We start from the raw sequence: 20,538 nt of genomic DNA on the forward strand, positions 1-20,538 counted from the left end.
AGGAGGATAGCGCTGGTTTTCGAGTCTTTTTAAGATCAGAACTGGCTGAGGCGAGGGAAGGATCGTGGTGGCTATTTAACCACCTGGAGAGAAATGGCTGATAACTACTACTCTCTGGGTGATTTAGTTTATTCTTAATTCAGAATATGCAGAACTCCCAGGGTGTTGTATTTTTAATAATGTGGTTTTTAAAGTAATAAGTCCATGCTACTTATGTGACTTTTAATTCATTTTAACAAATAGATGTTGAGTCCCTCCAGGTGATAAAGGGTAAACAAAGATGAAAAAAGGGCTGACCCAGGATTGGATAGAAGAGACAGGGGTTCTTGGGAAGAATCTCACAGAGGAAGATGCATTTAAAGGAGTCTTAAAGAATGAGTTGGAATTTTTTAAGAGAGGTAATAGGGCAAGGAACATTCCAGGGCAAGGAGAGCACCTTGAGTAAAAGGACAAAAAGGCACAAAAGTTCACAAGGTATGTTTAGGGAATGATAAGGAGATTAGCATGGCATGCTCACAGTGGAGGCTAGAGAAAGGCAGGCTGGTGGGGGGTAAAGGACATTGAGTGCCATACTTTATCTCATAGGTAAGAGGGATCTACTTAAAGTTTTTATATGGGGAAACGAATGTTTGTATTTTCCTTCGAAAGGAATTCTGGCAGCGGTGTAGAAGACGGATTCCTTTATTTACCAACCTCCTCTCTAGGGAGAGTCGGGTGAGGCAGGGCTGTGTGGGTGCAGGGCAGGAGCAAGGTGAGGGGGGAGGCAGGGACACCAGTTCGAAATCTTTTAAAAAGAAGGGCCTGAACTAGGACAGGTGCAGTGGGGATGGAGAGATGGGGTCTAATTTAAGAACCATTTTGGTGGAGCTATACTGTTGTAGTTAAAAGCATAGACTTCGGAGTCAGACAGTCCTAGATTTTAATTCCTGCTCTGCCATTTACTGCTTGTATGAATTTGAATACGTTACGTAACCTTCTTCTTTGAGCCTTAGTTTTCTCACCTGTAAAATGGGGGTAATAACAGTATCCACCTTATAGGTGGTTATGAGGAAATCAGATAATTTATGTAAAGATGTTAGCATAGTGCCTGATGCATAATAAGCATACAATAAATGGTAGTTCACATTCACAAGACTTAGGGATTAATAATAGATTTGCTTATCTATTTGGTCAGGAAGAGGGAAAAAGAGAAAACGAAGAGTCAGTCATGATGCTAAGGGTGATTGGGTAGATAGGGAGACATGAATGGGTCATAAAACCAAACCGAACCCATTGCCGTCGAGTCGATTCCGACTCATAGCGACTCTATAGGTCAGAGTAGAACTGCCCCTATAGAGTTTCCAAGGAGCACCTGGCGGATTTGAACTGCCGACTCTTTGGTTAGCAGCCGTAGTAGCACTTAACCACTACACCACCAGGGTTTCCGAATGGGTCATATGAGGCAATAAATATGTCCTGTGAAGACAGTAAAATTAATCTTAGGGTAAGCACGGGTAGTCAGTGTTCTACATCTGGAGTTCAGAATCGCCTTTGAGAGGTAGGAACCTGTTACGCCCTGACTGGGGATCTCTTTCAGCCTAAGACAACCATGGTTCTGCCTTCATGGGCCACACAGCACTGCCCTCTAGTGGGTAGTGAGCAGAGCGGTCAGAAGGCAGCTCCCACTACACAAGCGCCCACTTCCACCTTCTGTGCCACCTTTCCTCTTCCATCAGAATAAAGCAGTTGTGGGCAGATTGGCTCACGGGTGGCTGGCTGCAGAGTTGGTAAATCTGGTCAAACGTTGACATTTAGCCCTTATCCATACTGAGAGGAGAACATGCTTAGATGAGGAACAGCTAACCATCTGTGCTTCCTTTCCGTGTTCACTCCCAGTGGCCCCCTGGTTCAGCCTTGTGTAGGTGACCTGGTCGTGGTGTGGGGGCAGCTGCAGCTCCCTGTGGTTAATGTGCCGTTGTAGAATGGAGACAGTGAAACAGGCCTTTCCAGTGTAGCAGTGAGCCGTGGGAGTTGCCAAGTTCAGTAAATTTACAATGACAGGTTTCTTTCCGTTCTTTGGTCCACAGGGTTACCTCTTTTTGTCCAGCGCACAGTGGCTCGAACCATCGTTTTACAGGAGATAATTGGCAAGGGCCGGTTTGGGGAAGTCTGGCGTGGCCGCTGGAGGGGTGGTGACGTGGCTGTGAAAATTTTCTCTTCTCGTGAAGAACGGTCTTGGTTCCGTGAAGCAGAGATATACCAGACAGTCATGCTACGCCATGAAAACATTCTTGGATTTATTGCTGCTGACAATAAAGGTAAAGGGCTGGGTTTGGATGCAGGGTGTCCCAACACCAGTGGCATTCCAAGATGGATGGCTGCTAGGAAATGGAACAGCTGTGTGCCCGCACAGCTCCATTTGCCTTTATAGTTATTACCCGTAATAGAAAGATAATCTGAATAAGATTGTAGTTTTCAAACCTTTCATAAGATGTAAAACCCTTTATTCCGGCAAAAGTTTAAACAGAAGCCCAGTTGACTAAACAGATAAACAAGCAGTTATTAAGCAGATAAACAAGATAAACCCCTTCACCCTGCTTGCTCAATCTTCCTTCCTTGGCACTCACCCAAATCCACCCACAGCGTGGTCTCTGCAGAGGGTCCAGTGAGTTTATTTTGCAGATTACTACAACGAGGAATTATGTTCTCAACCCCTGCCAGGAAAGGGCAGCTCCGGTAGGCAGAAAAACATGTAGCCCATGTTCTGTGGCACGACCAGAACCATATACATGTGACTTTTCTATTGGAACAGGCATGCAGGAAGAATGGCTGGTCTCCCCCAGAAGGAATATCTGGTGGTCTTCTAGCTCAACTTTTGGCCTTGGCCTGGCCTGTACTAGAGGTCCCTGTCTCCTCCTTTTTCTCCCCCTTTAGTGTTTGGTTCTCTCTTGTGTACCCAGGTGCGTCCCTATTTTTGAGAATCTCACTTACTAGCAAAGGGACAAGTAAAGTAACAGCCAGCTGCAGGCAGTGAGCACAAGTTGGCCAGGAAGAAAAATGCCAGCGGAGAGGGCAGTCCAGACCACATGCAAAGGTGAAATGTGTCTGGGAACCTGCGGGTAACTCAGGATGGCTGTGTTATGGCCAAAGACATGGTGGAGATGTTGGCAAAGGCCCGTCTATGAAGGGCCTTTCTGAGAAATGTGTACTTTCTTTTGGAAGATGGTAGGGAGTAATTGAAATTTCACTCATTAATTCAACAACATTCATTGACTGCTGTGGGCCAGGAACTCTGCCAGCCACTTGATTTCATGTGTAAGAAGAAGACCCAGGCCCTCCCTTCACAGAGCTCCCAATAAGAGGGGAAGACAGACACCTGGACAGGTAGTGCACCAGGCGTGCAGAAAGGACCATGAGGTAATTGGGTTTACATTTAGCAGGGTCTCTCTGGCATTTGTGATGTGGTTTGCCTCCATGGCACAGAGATTTAAAGTTGACGTCTACAAAGCCTACAGAAGATGCTAAGTATTTATTGTTCTTCCCTAAAAGAGCAGCAGGCTGCTCATTCCTCACATTGCTATGGGTCTTTGTAATGGCCCCAGCTGCCCCTAAGCTGCAGAGTCTTGGACTCACACGAAGGGGAAGAGAACATTTTACTTCCTCTGAGCAAGCTGTTCCTTTTTAAAACAGTATCACCTTTTGAAAAATTTAAATCTAACATATATTTTAAAGGATCAAAAAGGTGTTTTCCCTTTTAACTCATTTGCAGGGTCCTCAAGACGTAAGGGCTGGTTAGAGCTTGAGGACTGTGGCCGGGTGGGCCATGCTTGCAAGAAGAGAAGCCGGGAGCCCTGCTTCCCCGGGAGCCACTCCCTTTATTGATCCTGGCAGCTGTGTGAGTCAGGATCTGGCTGTTGAAACCCACATTAGGGCCAGGGAAGGAGAAAAATCTTATTCTGTTCTTGCCTTTTTAACATGATATATAGTATGGTGTCCTGGAGCTAGTGCCAGCTTGGAATTTGGGAGGTCTCAATCCAGTTTCCAGTCTTCCTATTGACAGCAGCATAGCCTAATTAGATTATCTGCTTTTGGTTTTCCTTTATTTTTCTCTACATCCCTCTGCCCTCCTCTTTCTCCCTGCCTACTGCGTCCACCCCACCATGTATAAAAAAGAGAATTGTATACTGGCCACCTTCCATTGCTGTCCCGAGAATAAGATGACCTCTCTGTGGACTGCTTGGAAGTGTGCTATTCATATACTAAAAAACATTTTTTGGCCTGGGATACGATGGTGCATAAAGGGCATCTTTCTGCTCTCACAGAATAGAGCAATAGACTTAAAAAGGAACATTACAAATGAGACAGGTGTGTGGTTAGGCTGTGTTCACCAGACTTGAGCCTGTTTGGTCTGGTTCTGACCCCTGCTGAGAATTTGCATTTCTAACAAGTTCCCTGGCTAGGGACCAGTTCTGAGAACCTCTGGTAGAGCAAACTTTATTATACATAAGAATCACCTGGAGATCTTGTCAAACTGTAGATTCTGATTCAGTAGATCTGGGGTGGAAATGGAGCCCTGGTGGCTCAGTAGTTAAGAGTTCAGCGCCCCCCGCCCCCCGCCAGCCTTTCAGCTCAGTAGTGAGGCCACTCCTGAGGTTCACCCTTCAGACAAAGATTGAACAGTCCCGTGGGACAAAACAAGACTAAAGGGGCACACCAGCCCTTGGGCAGGGACTGGAAGGTGGGAGGGAACAGGACAACTGGTAATAGGGAACCCAGGGTTGAGAAGGGAGAGTGTTGACATGTCGTGGGGTTGTTAACCGATGTCATACAACAATGTGTGTACTGTTTGATGAGAAACTAGTTTGTTCGGTAAACCTTCATCTAAAGTTCAATTAAAAAAGGAGGGGGTGGGGAAGAGTTCAGCCGCTAACCAAAAAGTTGGCAGTTCGAATCCACCCGCTGTTCCTTGGAAACCGTATGGGGCAGCTCTGCTCTGTCCTGTAGGGTCACTATGAGTCGGAATTGACTCAATGGCAATGGGTTTTGTTGGGGTGGATATGCAAATTCTTGGCAGGGGTTCTAACCAGAACAAACAGGTTCGAAGCCCTGGCATTCACAGTGTCATTGGAGCACAGAGGAGGAGCTGAGTCACCTTCCTCTTGGTGGTGGTAGTGGTGGTTGCAGCCAGTTATGGTTGCTAAAGTGTTGATGAGCTTGTCTTTTCAAGATCAGAAGCAGCGTTGCACCACTAAATACATGATACCTGTTAGCTTGCCATAAGCATATGCTTCCTCTTCTCCTGGATACCTCACATTTTCAAATTTGCTTTAAAAATGTAGCACTGTGTAGAGCCCTGAAGTCCACCTATAGGAAATAAGGGAGCAGCCCAAAGGAAAAAAATGCTCTTCCTCCGTCCTTACTAGAGCCCAAAAGTAGACACCTGTAGATGAAACGGGCACAGAGGGTGACACCAGGAGGTGTGGAGGTGAGAAATGCAAATTCAGGAGTCTGGCTGGGTTTCGTGGTGTACACACATGCTTCCTTTTTGCTGCTAGTTATGCCTTTTCTGGAATTCATGTGTGGTTCTCTGCAGATACCACCAGCTGCTCTGCAGGAGAAAGATGTGGCAGTCTGCTTCCGTGAAAAAATTTACGGCCTTAGAAACCCTGTTGGGGCAGTTCTACTCTGTTCTATACTGTCGCTATGAATTGGCATTGATGCAACGGCAATGGGTTTGGATTCTTTTTTTCTCTGCAGATAACGGCACCTGGACACAGCTGTGGCTTGTCTCTGACTATCATGAGCACGGCTCCCTGTTTGATTATCTTAACCGGTACACAGTGACAATCGAGGGGATGATCAAGCTGGCCTTGTCTGCTGCTAGTGGGCTGGCACACCTGCACATGGAGATTGTGGGTACGCAAGGTGAGTGGACCCAGCCAAGCAGCAGTGGAGTTGGGTAGACTTTAAAAGCCTGTGTCATCCTGATTTAGTTTCCAGAATTCCTTTTTACTGAAAAAGCTGGGGCTAGACCTCAGGAACAGCTGTGTAATCTAAAGGAGAGAGGTTTGTACTTTACTTGAGCAAAAACAAGAGGTACAGGAAGGGGGGTCCTTTTCACCTCTATTTTAGGATTCCTTAGGGGACTGCGTAAGGTAAATGTTGCATTATTTGTCATTCGGTAGCCTGACATAGTAGTTCATTGGGAAGCTAGTGTTTACTAAGGAAGCCCACAGTATGCGTATAAAAGGATGGAACTGAGAAGGTCAAACAGACTAATGCATGGACCATCGTATTAGTAATTTCACACATTCATTGGTGGGAGTAGCTGGGTTTAAGACAGCTTGGTGGATTAGACACTGGGCTTTACTAGTTTAGGAAGGTTATCTTGGAACAAAAAGACCTCGAGCTTTCCTGCTATTGAATATGATATCAGCTTTTTGGGGAGATCCTGGATCTTTTCACCGTGGTAGGTGTTAAAGTGCATTGATAATTACTGGCGACTGGAATGCAAAATTTGGAAACAAAGAAGGACCAGTAGTTGGAAAATATGGCCTTGGTGATAGAAACAATGCCAGAGATTGAATGATAAAATTTTGCAAGACCAACGACTTCTTCATTGCAAATACCTTCTTTCACCAATATAAACGGCAACTATACACATGGACCTCGCCAGATGGAACACACAGAAATCAAATTGACTACATCTGTGGAAAGAGACGATGGGAAAGCTCAATATCATCAGTCGGAACAAGGCCAGGGGCCGACTGTCGAAGAGACCATCAATTGCTCATATGCAAATTCAAGCTGAAACTGAATAAAATCAGAGCAGGTCCACGAGAGCGAAAATATGACCTTGAGTATATCCCACCTGAATTTCGAGACCATCTGAAGAATAGATTTGACGCATTGAACACCAGACGAGTTGTGGCATGACATCAAGGGCATCATCCATGAAGAAAGCAAGAGGTCACTGAAAAGACAGGAAAGAAAGAAAAGACCAAGACAGATGTCAGAGGAGACTCTGAGACTTGCTCTTAAGCGTCGAGCAGCTAAAGCAAAAGGAAGAATTGGTGAAGTAAAAGAACTGAACAGAAGATTTCAAAGGGCCTCTCGAGACAAAGTATTAAAATGACGTGCAAAGAGCTGGAGATGGAAAACCAAAAGGAAAGAACACGCTTGGCATTTCTGAAGCTGAAAGAACTGAAGAAAAAATTCAAGCCTCGAGTTGCAATAGTGAAGGATTCCATGGGGAAAATATTAGACGACGCAGGAAGCATCAAAAGAAGATGGAAGGAATACACAGAGTCATTATACCAAAAAGAATTAGTCAATATTCAACCATTTCAAGAGGTGGCATATGATGAGGAACCCATGGTATTGAAGGAAGAAGTCCAAGCTGCTCTGAAGGCACTGGCGAAAAACAAGGCTCCAGGAATTGATGGAATATCAATTGAGATGTTTCAACAAACAGATGCAGCGCTGGAGGTGCTCACTCGTCTATGCCAAGAAATATGGAAGACAGCTTCCTGGCCAACTGACTGGAAGAGATCCATATTTATGCCTATTCCCAAGAAAGATGATCCAACTGAATGTGGAAATTATAGAACAATATTAATATCACACACAGGCAAAATTTTGCTGAAGACCATTCAAAAACGGCTGCAGCAGTATATCGACAGGGAACTGCCAGAAATTCAGGCTGGATTCAGAAGAGGATGTGGAACCAGGGATATCATCACTGATGTCAGATGGATCCTGGCTGAAAGCAGAGAATACCAGAAGGATGTTTACCTGTGTTTTATTGACTATGCAAAGGCACTCAACTGTGTGGATCATAAACTATGGAGAACACTGCGAAGAATGGGAATTCCAGAACACTTAATTGTGCTCATGAGGAACCTTTACATAGATCAAGAGGCAGTTGTTCGGACAGAACAAGGGGGTACTGATTGGTTTAAAGTCAGGAAAGGAGTGCGTCAGGGTTGTATTCTTTCACCATACCTATTTAATCTGTATGCTGAACAAATAATCCGAGAAGCTGGACTACATGAAGAAGAACGGGGCATCAGGATTGGAGGAAGACTCATTAACAACCTGCGTTATGCAGATGACACAACCTCGCTTGCTGCAAGTAAAGAGGACTTGAAGCACTTACTAAAGAAGATCAAAGACCACAGCCTTCAGTATGGATTACACCTCAACATAAAGAAAACAAAAATCCTCACAACTGGACCAATGAGCAACATCATGATAAACGGAGAGAAGACTGAAGTTGTCAAAGATTTCATTTTACTTGGATCCACAATCAACAGCCATGGAAGCAGCAGTCAAGAAATCAAAAAACACATTGCATTGGGCAAATCTGCTGCAAAGGACCTCTTCAAAGTGTTGAAAAGCAAAGATGTCACCCTGAAGACTAAGGTATGCCTGACCCAAGCCATGGTATTTTCAATCACATCATATGTACGTGAAAGCTGGACAATGAATAAGGAAGACCGAAGAAGAGTTGACGCCCTTGAATTGTGGTGTTGGCGAAGAATATTGAATATACCACAGACTGCCAAAATAACGAACAAATCTGTCTTGGAAGAAGTGCGTCCGGAATGCTCCTTAGAGGTAAGGATGGTGAGACTGCGTCTTACATACTTTGGACATTTTGTCAGGAGGGATGAGTCCCTGGAGAAGGACATCATGCTTGACAGAGTACAGGGTCAGCAGAAAAGAGGAAGACCCTCGACGAGGTGGATTGACACAGTGGCTGCAACAACGAGCTCAAGCATAACAACGATTGTAAGGATGGCGCAGGACCGGGCAGTGTTATCGTTCTGTTGTGCATAGGGTCGCTACGGGTCGGAGCGGACTTGAAGGCAGCTAACAACAACAACAGGTGTTAAAGTTTGATTCTGTTCATAGCCCATGCAGTGATATTATCAGTCCTCCTCTTTGGGCCTGTTGGATTCTGAGAACCTAGCCAACACCGCAGGCTTTTCTATGAATTCTTCGGTAGTTCTATACCCGGGCATATTAGTTCAGGGAAGGCTAGTAGTGGTAGTAGTAATATCAGCTAACATACATGCCCTTCTGAGTTCTTTATTCACTTATATCAATGCGTTAACCCTCATAGCATTCCATGAAGTAAGTATTATTGTTATTCTCATTTTGTGGATGGGAATACAGAGATACAGATGGGTTAGGTTGCTTGTCCAGGGTTGCTGGGTTGGTGGATGGCAAAGCCTAGGCTTGAACCTACACAGTCTGGGCTTTTAACCATTATACTAGCTTTTTTTAAAGATTCTTTTCTCCCCACTGCCAGGGAAGCCTGGAATTGCTCATCGAGACTTGAAGTCAAAGAACATCCTGGTAAAGAAGAATGGCATGTGTGCCATCGCAGACCTGGGCCTGGCTGTTCGTCATGATGCAGTCACGGACACCATTGACATTGCTCCAAATCAGAGGGTGGGAACCAAACGGTAGGAAGGCCCCAGGCCTCTGCCCTTTTTCAGTAGCTTGTACTGAGTCTCCCATGTATGCCCTTTGCCATGTGGACAGGAGAAGGAAGCTCAGAAAGAGGAGATGTGGTCCTTGCTCTCAGACAGTTAAAGTCAAGTTGAACACCTGCCTTCCAGGCTGGAACACTGCACAGGTTACATGTAATTGACACAAGTGGTACAAGCACAGCTCCGTAGAGCTGTACACATAGTTGGCGGTGGTGGCGAGGGCAGCAGAGAGAATGGAGGAACTAGAGCCAGGGCTAGGGTGGTAATACTTGGTGCAGACAGAGAATCCGAGGCAGGATTTGGAAGGGGGGTAGGCACGAGGCTTGGCTGGGGGAAGAGGGGAAATACTGCAGCCTGAAGGGGTGGGTTGTGCAGAGACCCCTGAGGAAATGGGAAGTGAGCTCTACTTGAGGCTTGGAGAGCAGGTGTGCTGAACTAGAGCAGAAGTAACCTTAGGAGGAGATTGGGGCTTCTTTAAGCATTATGGGCCTGCTGCCCACTTCCTACAGAAGTGAAGTAAGAAGGAAGAGTTGTGATGCAGGATTGACTTCCTGAGTTGGAAATAGGACTGCCTTCTTTTTTTTTGTGGTAAAATATATATGATAAAAAATTTACCTTTTTAACAATTTTTAAGTGTGCAATTCAGTGACATGAATTACATTTAACATCACCACTATGTAGTTCCAAAAAAGATTTTTTATTGTTGTACTTTAGGTGAAGGGATACAGAACAAACTAGCTTTTCATTAAAATAATTCATGTACGTATTGTTTTGTGACATTGGTTACCAACTCCACAACATGTCAATATTCTCCATTCTTGACCTTGAGTTCCCTATTACCAGCTTTCCTGTCCCCTCCTGCCTTCTAGTCCTTGCCCATGGGCTGATCTGCCTCTTCAGTCTCGTTTTGTTTTATGGGCCTGTCTAATCTTTGGCGTAGTGGTTAAGTGCTACGGCTGCTAACCAAAGGGTCGGCAGTTTGAGTCTGCCAGGCACTCCTTGGAAACTGTGGGGCAGTTCTACTCTGTCCTATAGGGTGGCTATGAGTCGGAATCGACTCGACGGCACTGGGTTTGGTTTTTTGATAATCTTTGGCTAAAGGGTGAACCTCAGGGCCATACTCCTAGGGTTTCTCCAGTCTCTGTCAGGCCAGTAAGTGTGGTCTTTTTTTGTGAGTTAGAATTTTTTCTACATTTTTCTCCATTTCTGTCCGGGACCCTTTATCGTGATTCCTTGTCAGAGGAGTCTGTGGTGGTAGCTGGGCACCATCTAGTTATACTGGACTCAGCCTGGTGGAGACTGTGGTAGATGTGGTCCATTAGTCCTTTGGACTAATCTTTCCCTTGTGTCTTTGGTTTTCTTCATTCCCCCTTGCTACTGATGGGGTGAGACCAGTGGAGTATCTTAGATTGCTGTTCACAACCTTTTAAGACCCCAGATGCTACTCACCAAAGTAGAATGTAGAACATTTTCTTTATAAACTGTGTTATGCCAGTTGAGCTAGGTGTTCCCCGAGATCATGGTCCCCACAGCCCTCAGTCCGGTAATCAGTTCCTCAGGGAGTTTGGATGTGTCTATGGAGCTTCCATGACCTTGCCTTGGACAAGTTGTGCCGACTCTGCCTTACCCTTCACCAAAGTTACCAGTTCCAAAAGTTTTTCATCACCACAGACAGAAACTTAGTACCCCTTAAGCAATAACTCCTATTTGTCCTTCCCTACCACCACTGGTAGCCACTAATAACCTTTGGTCTCTGCATTTGCCTATTCTAGATATATAAGTGCAATCATACAATATTCGTGTTTCTGTATTTGACTTATTTCACTCAGCATAATGTTTTGTTATATGTAAGGTTGCTATGAGTCAGAGCAGACTTGAGAGCAACTAACAATGTTTCAAGGTTCATCTGTGTCGCAGCGTGTATTAGAATTTCATTTCTGTTTAAGGCTGAGTAATATTCCATTGTATGTATATACCACATTTTATTTATCCATTCATCTGTTGATGGTCACTTGGGTTGTTTCCACCTTTTGGCTACTGTGAATAATAGTGCAGTGAGCATTGGTGTTCAAGAATCTGTTTGAGTCCCTGTTTTCACTTCTTTTGTGTGTGTACCTAGGAGTGGAATTGCTGGGCCATAAGGTAATTTCTGTGTTTAACTTTTGGATACACCGCGAAACTGTTTTCCAGAGTGTCTGCACGGTTCTACACGTCCACCAGCGGTGCACGAGGTTCCCAGTTCCTCCATACCTTCATCAACACTTGTTATTTTCCGTTTTTCTGATAATAGCCATCCTAGCGGGTGTGGATCGTATCTTATTGTGGTTTTTATTTCCATGTCCCCAGTGACTAATGACCTGAATGCGTTTTTATGCGACTATTGGCCATTTCTAAATCTTCCGTGGAGAAATGTCTGTTCAGGTTTTTTGCCCATGTTTTAATTGGATTGTGTTTTTGTTGTTGAGTTGTAGGCGTTCTTCATATATTCTGGATATTAAACCCTTATCAGATATGTGATTACCAAATATTTTCTTTCATTCTGTAAGTCGTCTCTTCGCTTTCTTGATAAAGTCCTTTGATGTACAAAATTTTTTAATTTCACTCCTAGGTATACATCCGTAAGAAGTGAAAACAGGTACGCAAACAGGTACTTGTACACCAGTGTTCTTTGCAGCATTATTCACTATAGCCAAAAGGTAGAAACAGCCTGTGTGTTCGTCAGCAGATGAGTGGATAAATAAAAATGTGACATATACATATAATGGAATATTACTCAGCCATAAAGAGAAATGAAGTTCTGATCGTGCTATGACATGGATGAACCTTGAAAACATTATGCTGAGTGAAATAAGTCAGGCAAACCAGGACAAATACTGTATGATCTCACTTACGTGAAATACCTAGAATAGGTCAATGCACAGAGGCCAGAGGTTATTGATGGCCACCAGGGTGGGTGGGTGGGAGGGGGAAGCTGGGAAATACTGCCTGAGGGGCACTGAGTCTCTTTGTTAAGGACGGTGAAGAAATTGCAGATGGGCAGGGGTCATGTTTTCACAGCATGATGAATGTGAATGTCACTGAGTTACCCAGGTAAAAATGGATGAAATGGCAAATGTTTTGCTCTATATGTTTCACCAGAATAAAAAAATTTTTTTAAAAGCAAAAGCAAACAAAACAAGTTTTTAATATTGGTGGTGAAGTCCAGTTTATCTATTTTTTGTTTTATTCCTCATGCTTTTGATATCGTATCAAAGAATCTATTGTGAAAAACAAGGTCCTGAAGCTTTACCCCTGTTTTCTTGTAAGAGTTTTACTCTTTTGGTTCTTATTTTTAGGTCACTGATCCATTTTTAGTTAATTTTCATACGTTTGTGAAGTAGAGACTGCCTTTTAATAGGATGGAAGAGGGGATCTGTTTACCTGTTCAATCTCAGTGAATTTCACTAAATTGTATTACTGCTTTTTTCCTTCCTTTTGACAATCATTGCAGCTACCCAGTCCCCAAAGTGTGGGGCCTGAGGTGATCTCTTGATTTGCTGTAGTGTGGTTCAGGTGGTAGTGATTAAATAAGAGTGACTTTGATGACTACTTAATTTTTACAATTGCTGCAATCAGGTAAGATAACAAAAGAAGCTGAGGATGAAATTTAAGCTCAACATACCCCTGTGGCTACAGTGAATGGAGTAAGACCCCAGTATACCCATTGCCATTAGGTCAATTCTGACTCACAGCGACCCTATAGGACAGAGTAGAACTGCCCCATAGCGTTGCCAAGGAGCAGCTTGTGGATTTGAATTGTCGTCCTTTTGGTTAGCAGCCGAGCTCTTAACTACCGCACCACCAGTGCGCCACAAAAAGACCCCAGTAGTAACCAGATAATATGTACGTTACTGCCATATGACCTAGAAACCCAGGTGGCATAGTGGTTAAGAGTTCAGCTGCTAACCAAAAGGCCGGCAGTTTGAATCCACCACGTGCTTCTTGGAAACCCTCTGGGGCAGTTCTACCCTGTCCCATAGGGTCTCTATGAGTCGGAATCAACTTGATGGCAACTGGTTTGGTTTTTTGGTTTGCTGTGTGAGCCACAGTGTAAGTACCTCTGCCAAGAAATCAAAACATGTTTGAAATCAGTAAATCCTGATGGTTAAAAAAAAAATAGAGATACAAATAAGAGTAGCCTAGTGTTGCCAAATCTATGCTGAAGTATTTAGATTTGAATCCAAAACATATGGAAGTACGCAATAATCACTTCCTCCTCCCCAAGGGACTTTCTTAGAGTGACGTTCTGTAGTTGAGGCTGGTAATATTTATTCTCATGTTCTAGAAGGCTCCTCAATCAATACTTGGATTTAAAAGAGATATTGTCACATATACATGTTTTTATGCCTGATGATGTTTCCTCTGTTGTTGCAGATACATGGCCCCTGAAGTACTTGATGAAACCATAAACATGAAACACTTTGACTCCTTTAAATGTGCTGATATCTATGCTCTCGGGCTTGTATATTGGGAAATTGCTCGAAGATGCAATTCTGGAGGTAGCTTTCAGTTTTGCCTTCTCTTTCCCCTACCTCCCTGTCCTTTTCTTTATACAGCTGGTCAGGATGCCTGGTGCCAGAGCCCGAATCATAGACGGTTCTCATCAAAGATACGAAACCTTGGAGGCAGCTGTGCCTTAGGATATGTTTACTCTTTGAACCAGCTTGTTGAGTGGTTGCCATCAAGCAGTGCTTTACCTCATGGTAACCACTCTGGAGGCTCATTTTGGCTTTTTTTCTTAAACACATTGTCTTTGTTGCCCCAAAGAGGTGAGGGGTGCCCTTGGTGCACATAGCAGAGGATCAGTGTAGGATCTCCTTTACATCGGAGGCAGTATATTCTAACACACTGGCTTGTAAGCCGTGTTCTGCAGAACCCTGGCGTTTCACTGCTAAAATAGTAGTGACGGTTTCTCAAGTTGCAGTAGAAAGCTTACTAATGCATAGAATTTTCTCAAAATGAGTTTCTCCTCCCATAATTTTTTCCTAAACCTTTGGTACTTATCCCTGTCAGAAGCCAGTAACAGGTAATATCAGATTTAGCAGAAAACATTTTTTACCATCAGCTTAGCATATCAACATCTTATGGTATGCTCCACAAAGAGCTCCCTGACTTCCCAGTGGAGCAAGGGTGGGGGTTTGGGGACTATGGCTTAAGGGGACTTCTAAGTCAATTAGCAAAATAATTCTATTATGAAAACATTCTGCATCCCACTTTGAAATGCGGCGTCTGGGGTCTTAAATGCTAATAAGCGGCCATCTAAGATGCATCAATTGGTCTCAACCCACCTGGATCAAAGGAGAATGAAGAACACCAAGGTCACACCATAACTATGAGCCCAAGAGACAGAAAGGGCCACAGGAACCAGAGACTTACATCATCCTGAGACCAGAAGAACTAGATGGTGCCCGGCCACAACCGATGACTGCCCTGACAGGGAGCACAACAGGGAACCCCTGAGGGAGCAGGAGAACGGTGGGATGCAGACCCCAAATTCTCACAAAAAGACCAGACTTAATGGTCTGACTGAGATTAGAGGAATCCCGGCGGTCATGGTCCCCAAACCTTCTGTTGGCACAGGACGGGAACCATCCCCGAAGACAATTCATCAGACATGGAAGGGACTGGACAGTGGGTAGGAGAGAGATGCTGATAAAGAGTGAGCTACTTGTATCAGGTGGACACTGGAGACTGTGTTGGCATCTCCTGTGTGGAGGGGGGATGGGAGGGTAGAGAGGGTTGGAAGCTGGCAAAATTGTCACTAAAGGAGGGACTGGAAGGGCTGAATCATTAGGGGGAGAGCAAGTGGGAGTATGGAGTAAGGTGTATATAAACTTATATGTGACAGACCGACTTGATTTGTAAACGTTCACTTGAAGCTCAGTAAAAATTAAAAAAAAAAAGAGCTCCCTGACTTCCCAGTACCCTGCCACTTGAGCCAGTTCAGGAAACTACGTTTCTAGTGTAACCCTACCCTCAGCCATTTATCTCGGCCCACGCAGGTATCACAGCAGCATGCAAGTCACCACCCTACTACAGACTGGTAGATGAGTGGTGGATAATAATTATTATTATTATTATTCAGTACTTCAACTTATGTGATCTTTACTATAAGCCTATGACGTAGGTACCATTATCACCATTTGCAGTTGAAGAAAATGAGTCACAGAGAGGCTTAAGTACTTTGTCCAAGGTCACACAGCTAGTAAAGATTCAAACTCGGCAAGCTGAGCTTAAGCTCTTAACTACCCTTTAAATAATTACCAAGTCAAAGTCTTTGTTTAAAATTCTGTCCCATTATCTCAGGGCAGGGGGAGTTTTTCCTGGAAAAAACAAAGTTTCATTGATTTTTTTTTTTTAATTAATTTTTTTTACCATGGAAAATATTTTCATTTGTAACTCTAAAAGATAAGAACTTAAGATGCCATATTGTTATCACACTTTAAAAGATTACCATTAATTTCTTAACACTATTTGATATTCAGGCAGTGCTGAGATTTTCCCAGTCATCTCCTAATTTTTTTAAAACAGTTCAAATCAGGGCCCAAATGAGATCCATCTATTGCAGTTAGTTGATGACGTCTCTCAAGTCTCTTATAATCTTCAGGTTCCCCGTCCCTTTTTTTTTTTTTTTTTTTCTCTTCTGCAGTTTATTTATGGAGAATCCAGGTCATTTGTCCTGCAAAGTTTTCCGGTTTAGAATTTGCTACAAAGTTTTCCGGTTTAGAATTTGCTGATTGCCTCCTCATAGACTTAACATGTTCCTTTTAATTAGATCTAGCAGCTAGAACCATAATTGATGTTTTTGGCAAAAATTCTTCATAGATGTTATTCTATACTTCTATCACAAGGGATGTCTGGCTGTCTCTGTTGTTAGCAGCCATTAGTGATCGTTGTCCAAATCCACAGTCATTAGAAGTTGAAAGATGCCGATATCCCGATTCTATCAATCATGTATTAGCTGAATTTCTTCTTTAAGGAGAAACTTCCCCTAATTATGTATTTGGTTTACCAAGCTGTATAATTTGAATAGGAAAGGCAGGATAAATACTTGATTCTTTATATTCGTTTACCATTTTTCCAAATGAGTTTGTTCCCTAGCATCTTCCCAAGGTAACAACAGGTTTTTCTTTTCGAGTATCATTATGAACTGACAGATTTAAAAATATTTGCTTAAATGTTCTCATCTCTGGCCAGTTGGGAGCTTTTCACGTTGATTTTGATGTGACCCCAGTAGTCTTTGATAATTTCCTTGCTTTTAGTATTAAAAAAAGACGTTCCTCGCTAATGTGTATTTCTTGTCTCATACCAGGAATTGACCAACTTCTCCCTGGAGCCCTAGATTGTGTTAGTGGGAAATGGTGTTTACAGACCACAATGTGGGTGTTGTCATTGGCTTTTGAGTAACCTTTTCCTTCCGTAGATAACTCAGATTGATAATTTCTTTCCTCCCAGGAGTCCATGAAGAATATCAGCTGCCATATTATGACCTAGTGCCCTCTGACCCTTCCATTGAGGAAATGCGAAAGGTTGTATGTGACCAGAAGCTACGTCCCAACATCCCTAACTGGTGGCAAAGTTATGAGGTAGGAAGCTTCCCTGCCTCCTGCAGCTTTTCCATCTGCCTGATTTTTCTACCTTCGAAAAGGTAGCCAGTCCCCATGGATACCCCCTGAGTGGGTCAGTAGACTTGTGCTATTCTGTACTGAGCCCTTTGGGACCACAGTCCCTTGTCCTGGGTACTGTAGCATGCCCTTTGGAGTTGACAGCCTAGTAGAAGAAAAAGGCTTCATCCCCAGGACACAGTTAAGGGAGGCGGACACCAAGAGACAGAAACAAAAACTGAACCGGGAGCTGGTAGACCTTGTCTAACTACAAAAATAACCTGGGAGCTGCAGGTGTGAGCTGAGCTCTATAGAATAGTTGAAAAGAAATATCCATAAAGGAAGCTCTTAGGGTTTAGAAGAATGAAGGGACAGGACTTAGCCAGGGGACATGTCTGTGAGGGAAGTGGCCTTTCTAATATTTCAGATGAAGGGAGGAGGATGACATGTGAAGGGGTTGGGATTAGGATGGAGAATTTGAATTGGGGAAAGATGGCAGATGAAGTGGGGAGGGGACAATATTTAGTGGAAATAATTGAAATGAAGACCAAGTTATGACAGATTCCTAATAAACATGGAATTCTGGGGTCTTAAGAGGCTTCTGGGGTGGGGGGCAGAGTTTGCCTAGCTATCTGCACATGTGCCTCCTTTTACACAGTGACTGTTTCTAAAGAGTATACCACTAGAGGGCGTTTGTGATTTAAGGACAAAGCTATTCCATTGACAGTGATGACTTCCCATTGCGTAATAAACCCATTACTGTCAAGCCGCTTCCAACTCATAGCAACCCTATAGGATAGAGTAGAACCGCCCCACAGAGTTTCCAAGGCTGTAATGTCTTTGGAAGCAGACTGCTACTTCTTTCTCCCGTGGAGCAGCTTTTGGCTTCAAACCACTGACCTTTTGGTTTGCACATGACCACTGCGCCACCAGGGCTCCTTCCATTGCAAAATAGGGCAGCATTTTTCAAAATGTTTCTGGGAACCCATGGGTGAGGGTTTTCTTCAGAGGATGAGGGTGAGGCTGAAGAAAGCTGGTCTTTAGCTGCCTCTTTCCCCCTCAACGCCCCAGTCAGTGCTGTCTGCAATTTCCTGTTTTATATGTTGGGGTTCTGCTTAGGAAGATGGATTCCACTGCTGAAAACTAATTTTGGCCCTTAGCAATCAGGGGAATTCATAGCCCTCAGTAACAAACAGTAGTCCATAGGTGACTTCCTGATTCACCTCTCGGCCCAACCATAGTGGTCTTCTGTGTTGCTGGGAAATGGCAGCATAGTTCTCTGCCTCTGACAGAATTGCTTTTAAGGAGGTCCTTTCCTCTTCCTTCACCACCCCCATTTCTATATGGGAACCATGTCTTTTTTTTTTTTTTTTTTTTTTAACATAAATACTGAACAATCACAAAGTGGATTCTCAAACCTGAAGGGATGATTTTCAGATCACATGTTGCTGAGGGTGTTTTTTTCAAGATTTTCTGGATGATGGAGAATGGCTGACTGTCTTTGGTCAGAGAAGGATCTCCACTTTCCAGGCTGCAGCTTTTTCCTCTCACCTGTACAACCTATCCCTTAAGGAAGGAAGCGTCAAGGGGAGAAGAAAGCTTACAAAGCATTTCCCTAAGATCAGAGAGGGAGTGAGGGGAAATTCTGACAGACTTTGGACTGAGGAAACAGTGGTAGGGGAATGAGCAAGAGCTTAGCAGTCAGAAAGGCTGTTTCCAGGGCAGGTCAGTTGAAGTCCTTTGGTGTCTTGCAGGCACTACGGGTGATGGGGAAGATGATGCGGGAGTGTTGGTATGCCAACGGCGCAGCCCGCCTGACTGCTCTGCGCATTAAGAAGACCCTCTCACAGCTCAGCGTGCAGGAAGATGTGAAGATCTAACCCTGCTCCCCTTCCCCCTACACGCAACCCCAGGCAGCGAGAACTACACAGAGAGCTGCCATGTTGAGCGTACGATGGAGGCCTACCTCTCGTTTCTGCCCAGCCCTCCGTGGCCAAGACCCCTGGCCCACAAGAGGGACAGAGCCCGGGAGACTTGCTCACTCCCATGTTGGGTTTGAGACACAGACAACCTTTTTATTTACCTCCTAATGGCATGGAGACTCTAAGAGCGAATTGTGTGGAGAACTCAATGCCACGACTCGAACTGGTTGTAGTGGGAAGTCCCACAAACCCTGGTGCACCTGGCATATGGTCGGGAGCCGATGAAAGGGGTGGCCTGGGAGGCGGAAGGAGCTAAATTGTTGCCAGTGCTAAGCAGCACTGAGGGTTTTCCTTCAGGGACCAACCCACAGCACACTGAAGCGGCCCCAGGGGGCCAGAAGTGCAGCCCCTCTCGCAGGCAGCTCTGAGCCAAGTGCTCCCCTCCTCCCTCGCAAGGACATCTGGAGGGATTGCCAGTGGAGACCGAATCTGCCGCCTGTCTGTCCAGCCGTGTGTGCATGTGCTGAGGTGCGTCCCCTGTTGTGCCTGGTCTGTGCCACACCCTTACGTTTGTGTGTGTGTGTGGGTGTGTGTGTGTGTCTGTAGGTGCGCACTTACCTGCTTAAGCTTTCTGTGCATGTGCAGGTCTGGGGTGTGGTTGTCCTGCCGTCTCTGCGTGCTGGTGCCTGTGTTCAGTAGTGAGCAGCATCTAGTTCTCTGGTGCCCTTCCTGGAGGTCCCCCGTTCCCCCTCCTCCAGAGCCCCTGTGCCGCGGTGGGACTGCTTTCCCATAGGCCGCTCTGCCCACCCCTGTATCAACACAGCTCTTCTCCTCCATTTCAGACTGGAACCAAAGCTGGCCCAGTTGCCCGTGGCAGAGGGCTTTTGGGTCAGAATGTGAGGGGAGGGGGTGGGATGGGCAGGGAAAGAATCTTGGCAGGAGAATCTTGGGTGTTATGGTTAGCGACATCCATGGGAAAGGAGGCAGCCCAAGGGCATCATACCCATCAGCATCAAGGAAGGGCCGAGGAATTTGAAGCCCAGATCTCGGGACTCAGATTGGAATGTCACATCTGTCTTTCATATCCCAGATTCTGGAAACAGCAGTGTATATTTTTGGTGGTGGTGGGTTTGGGGTGGGGAGGGGGAAGGGGGGCGAAGAGTAGCGGGAGGGGTTCTGGGGGGGTGGGAGGCATCTGCATGGGTCTTACTTTACTGGATTATCTCATCAGGGTGGAGGGAAGATGTGAGATTTGCATCCACTTCAGGGGCCCTATCAAGGAGGGAGCAGCGTGAGCTGATGTATTTAACCTGAGTATAGTATTTAATGAAGTCTGGAAGCACGGTTGTGGGTGGTGATCTGGTCAGCGTATCTTAGGTATATAATAATTTGGAAGCCATAACTTTTAACTGGAGTGGTTTGCTTTTTTTTTTTTTTTTAATTGGGAGGGTCTGGATTTTAACTTTTTTTAATATTGTTAAGTTTTGTAAAAGG

General features: G+C 44.7%; 1 protein-coding gene across 2 annotated transcripts in view; it reads left to right on the top strand.

The window, feature by feature from the left end:
- ACVR1B (activin A receptor type 1B) overlaps nt 1-20,167 on the top strand; it is a 44,665-nt gene extending 24,498 nt beyond the window's left edge. The window contains exons 4-10 of one of the 2 annotated variants that reach the window (XM_049883181.1): nt 2,067-2,297; nt 3,534-3,635; nt 5,725-5,904; nt 9,296-9,452; nt 13,893-14,017; nt 16,974-17,104; nt 18,877-20,167. In XM_049883181.1, the coding sequence (XP_049739138.1) occupies nt 2,067-2,297; nt 3,534-3,635; nt 5,725-5,904; nt 9,296-9,452; nt 13,893-14,017; nt 16,974-17,104; nt 18,877-19,002 (1,052 nt within the window). In that variant the 3' untranslated portion in view covers nt 19,003-20,167. The remainder of the gene's footprint in view (nt 1-2,066; nt 2,298-3,533; nt 3,636-5,724; nt 5,905-9,295; nt 9,453-13,892; nt 14,018-16,973; nt 17,105-18,876) is intronic. The other variant, XM_049883180.1, reaches the window with a different exon arrangement.
- Nucleotides 20,168-20,538: the final 371 nt, after the last annotated feature.

This window comes from Elephas maximus, chromosome 4 (genome assembly GCF_024166365.1).
Source record: "Elephas maximus indicus isolate mEleMax1 chromosome 4, mEleMax1 primary haplotype, whole genome shotgun sequence".
NCBI lineage: Eukaryota > Metazoa > Chordata > Mammalia > Proboscidea > Elephantidae > Elephas > Elephas maximus.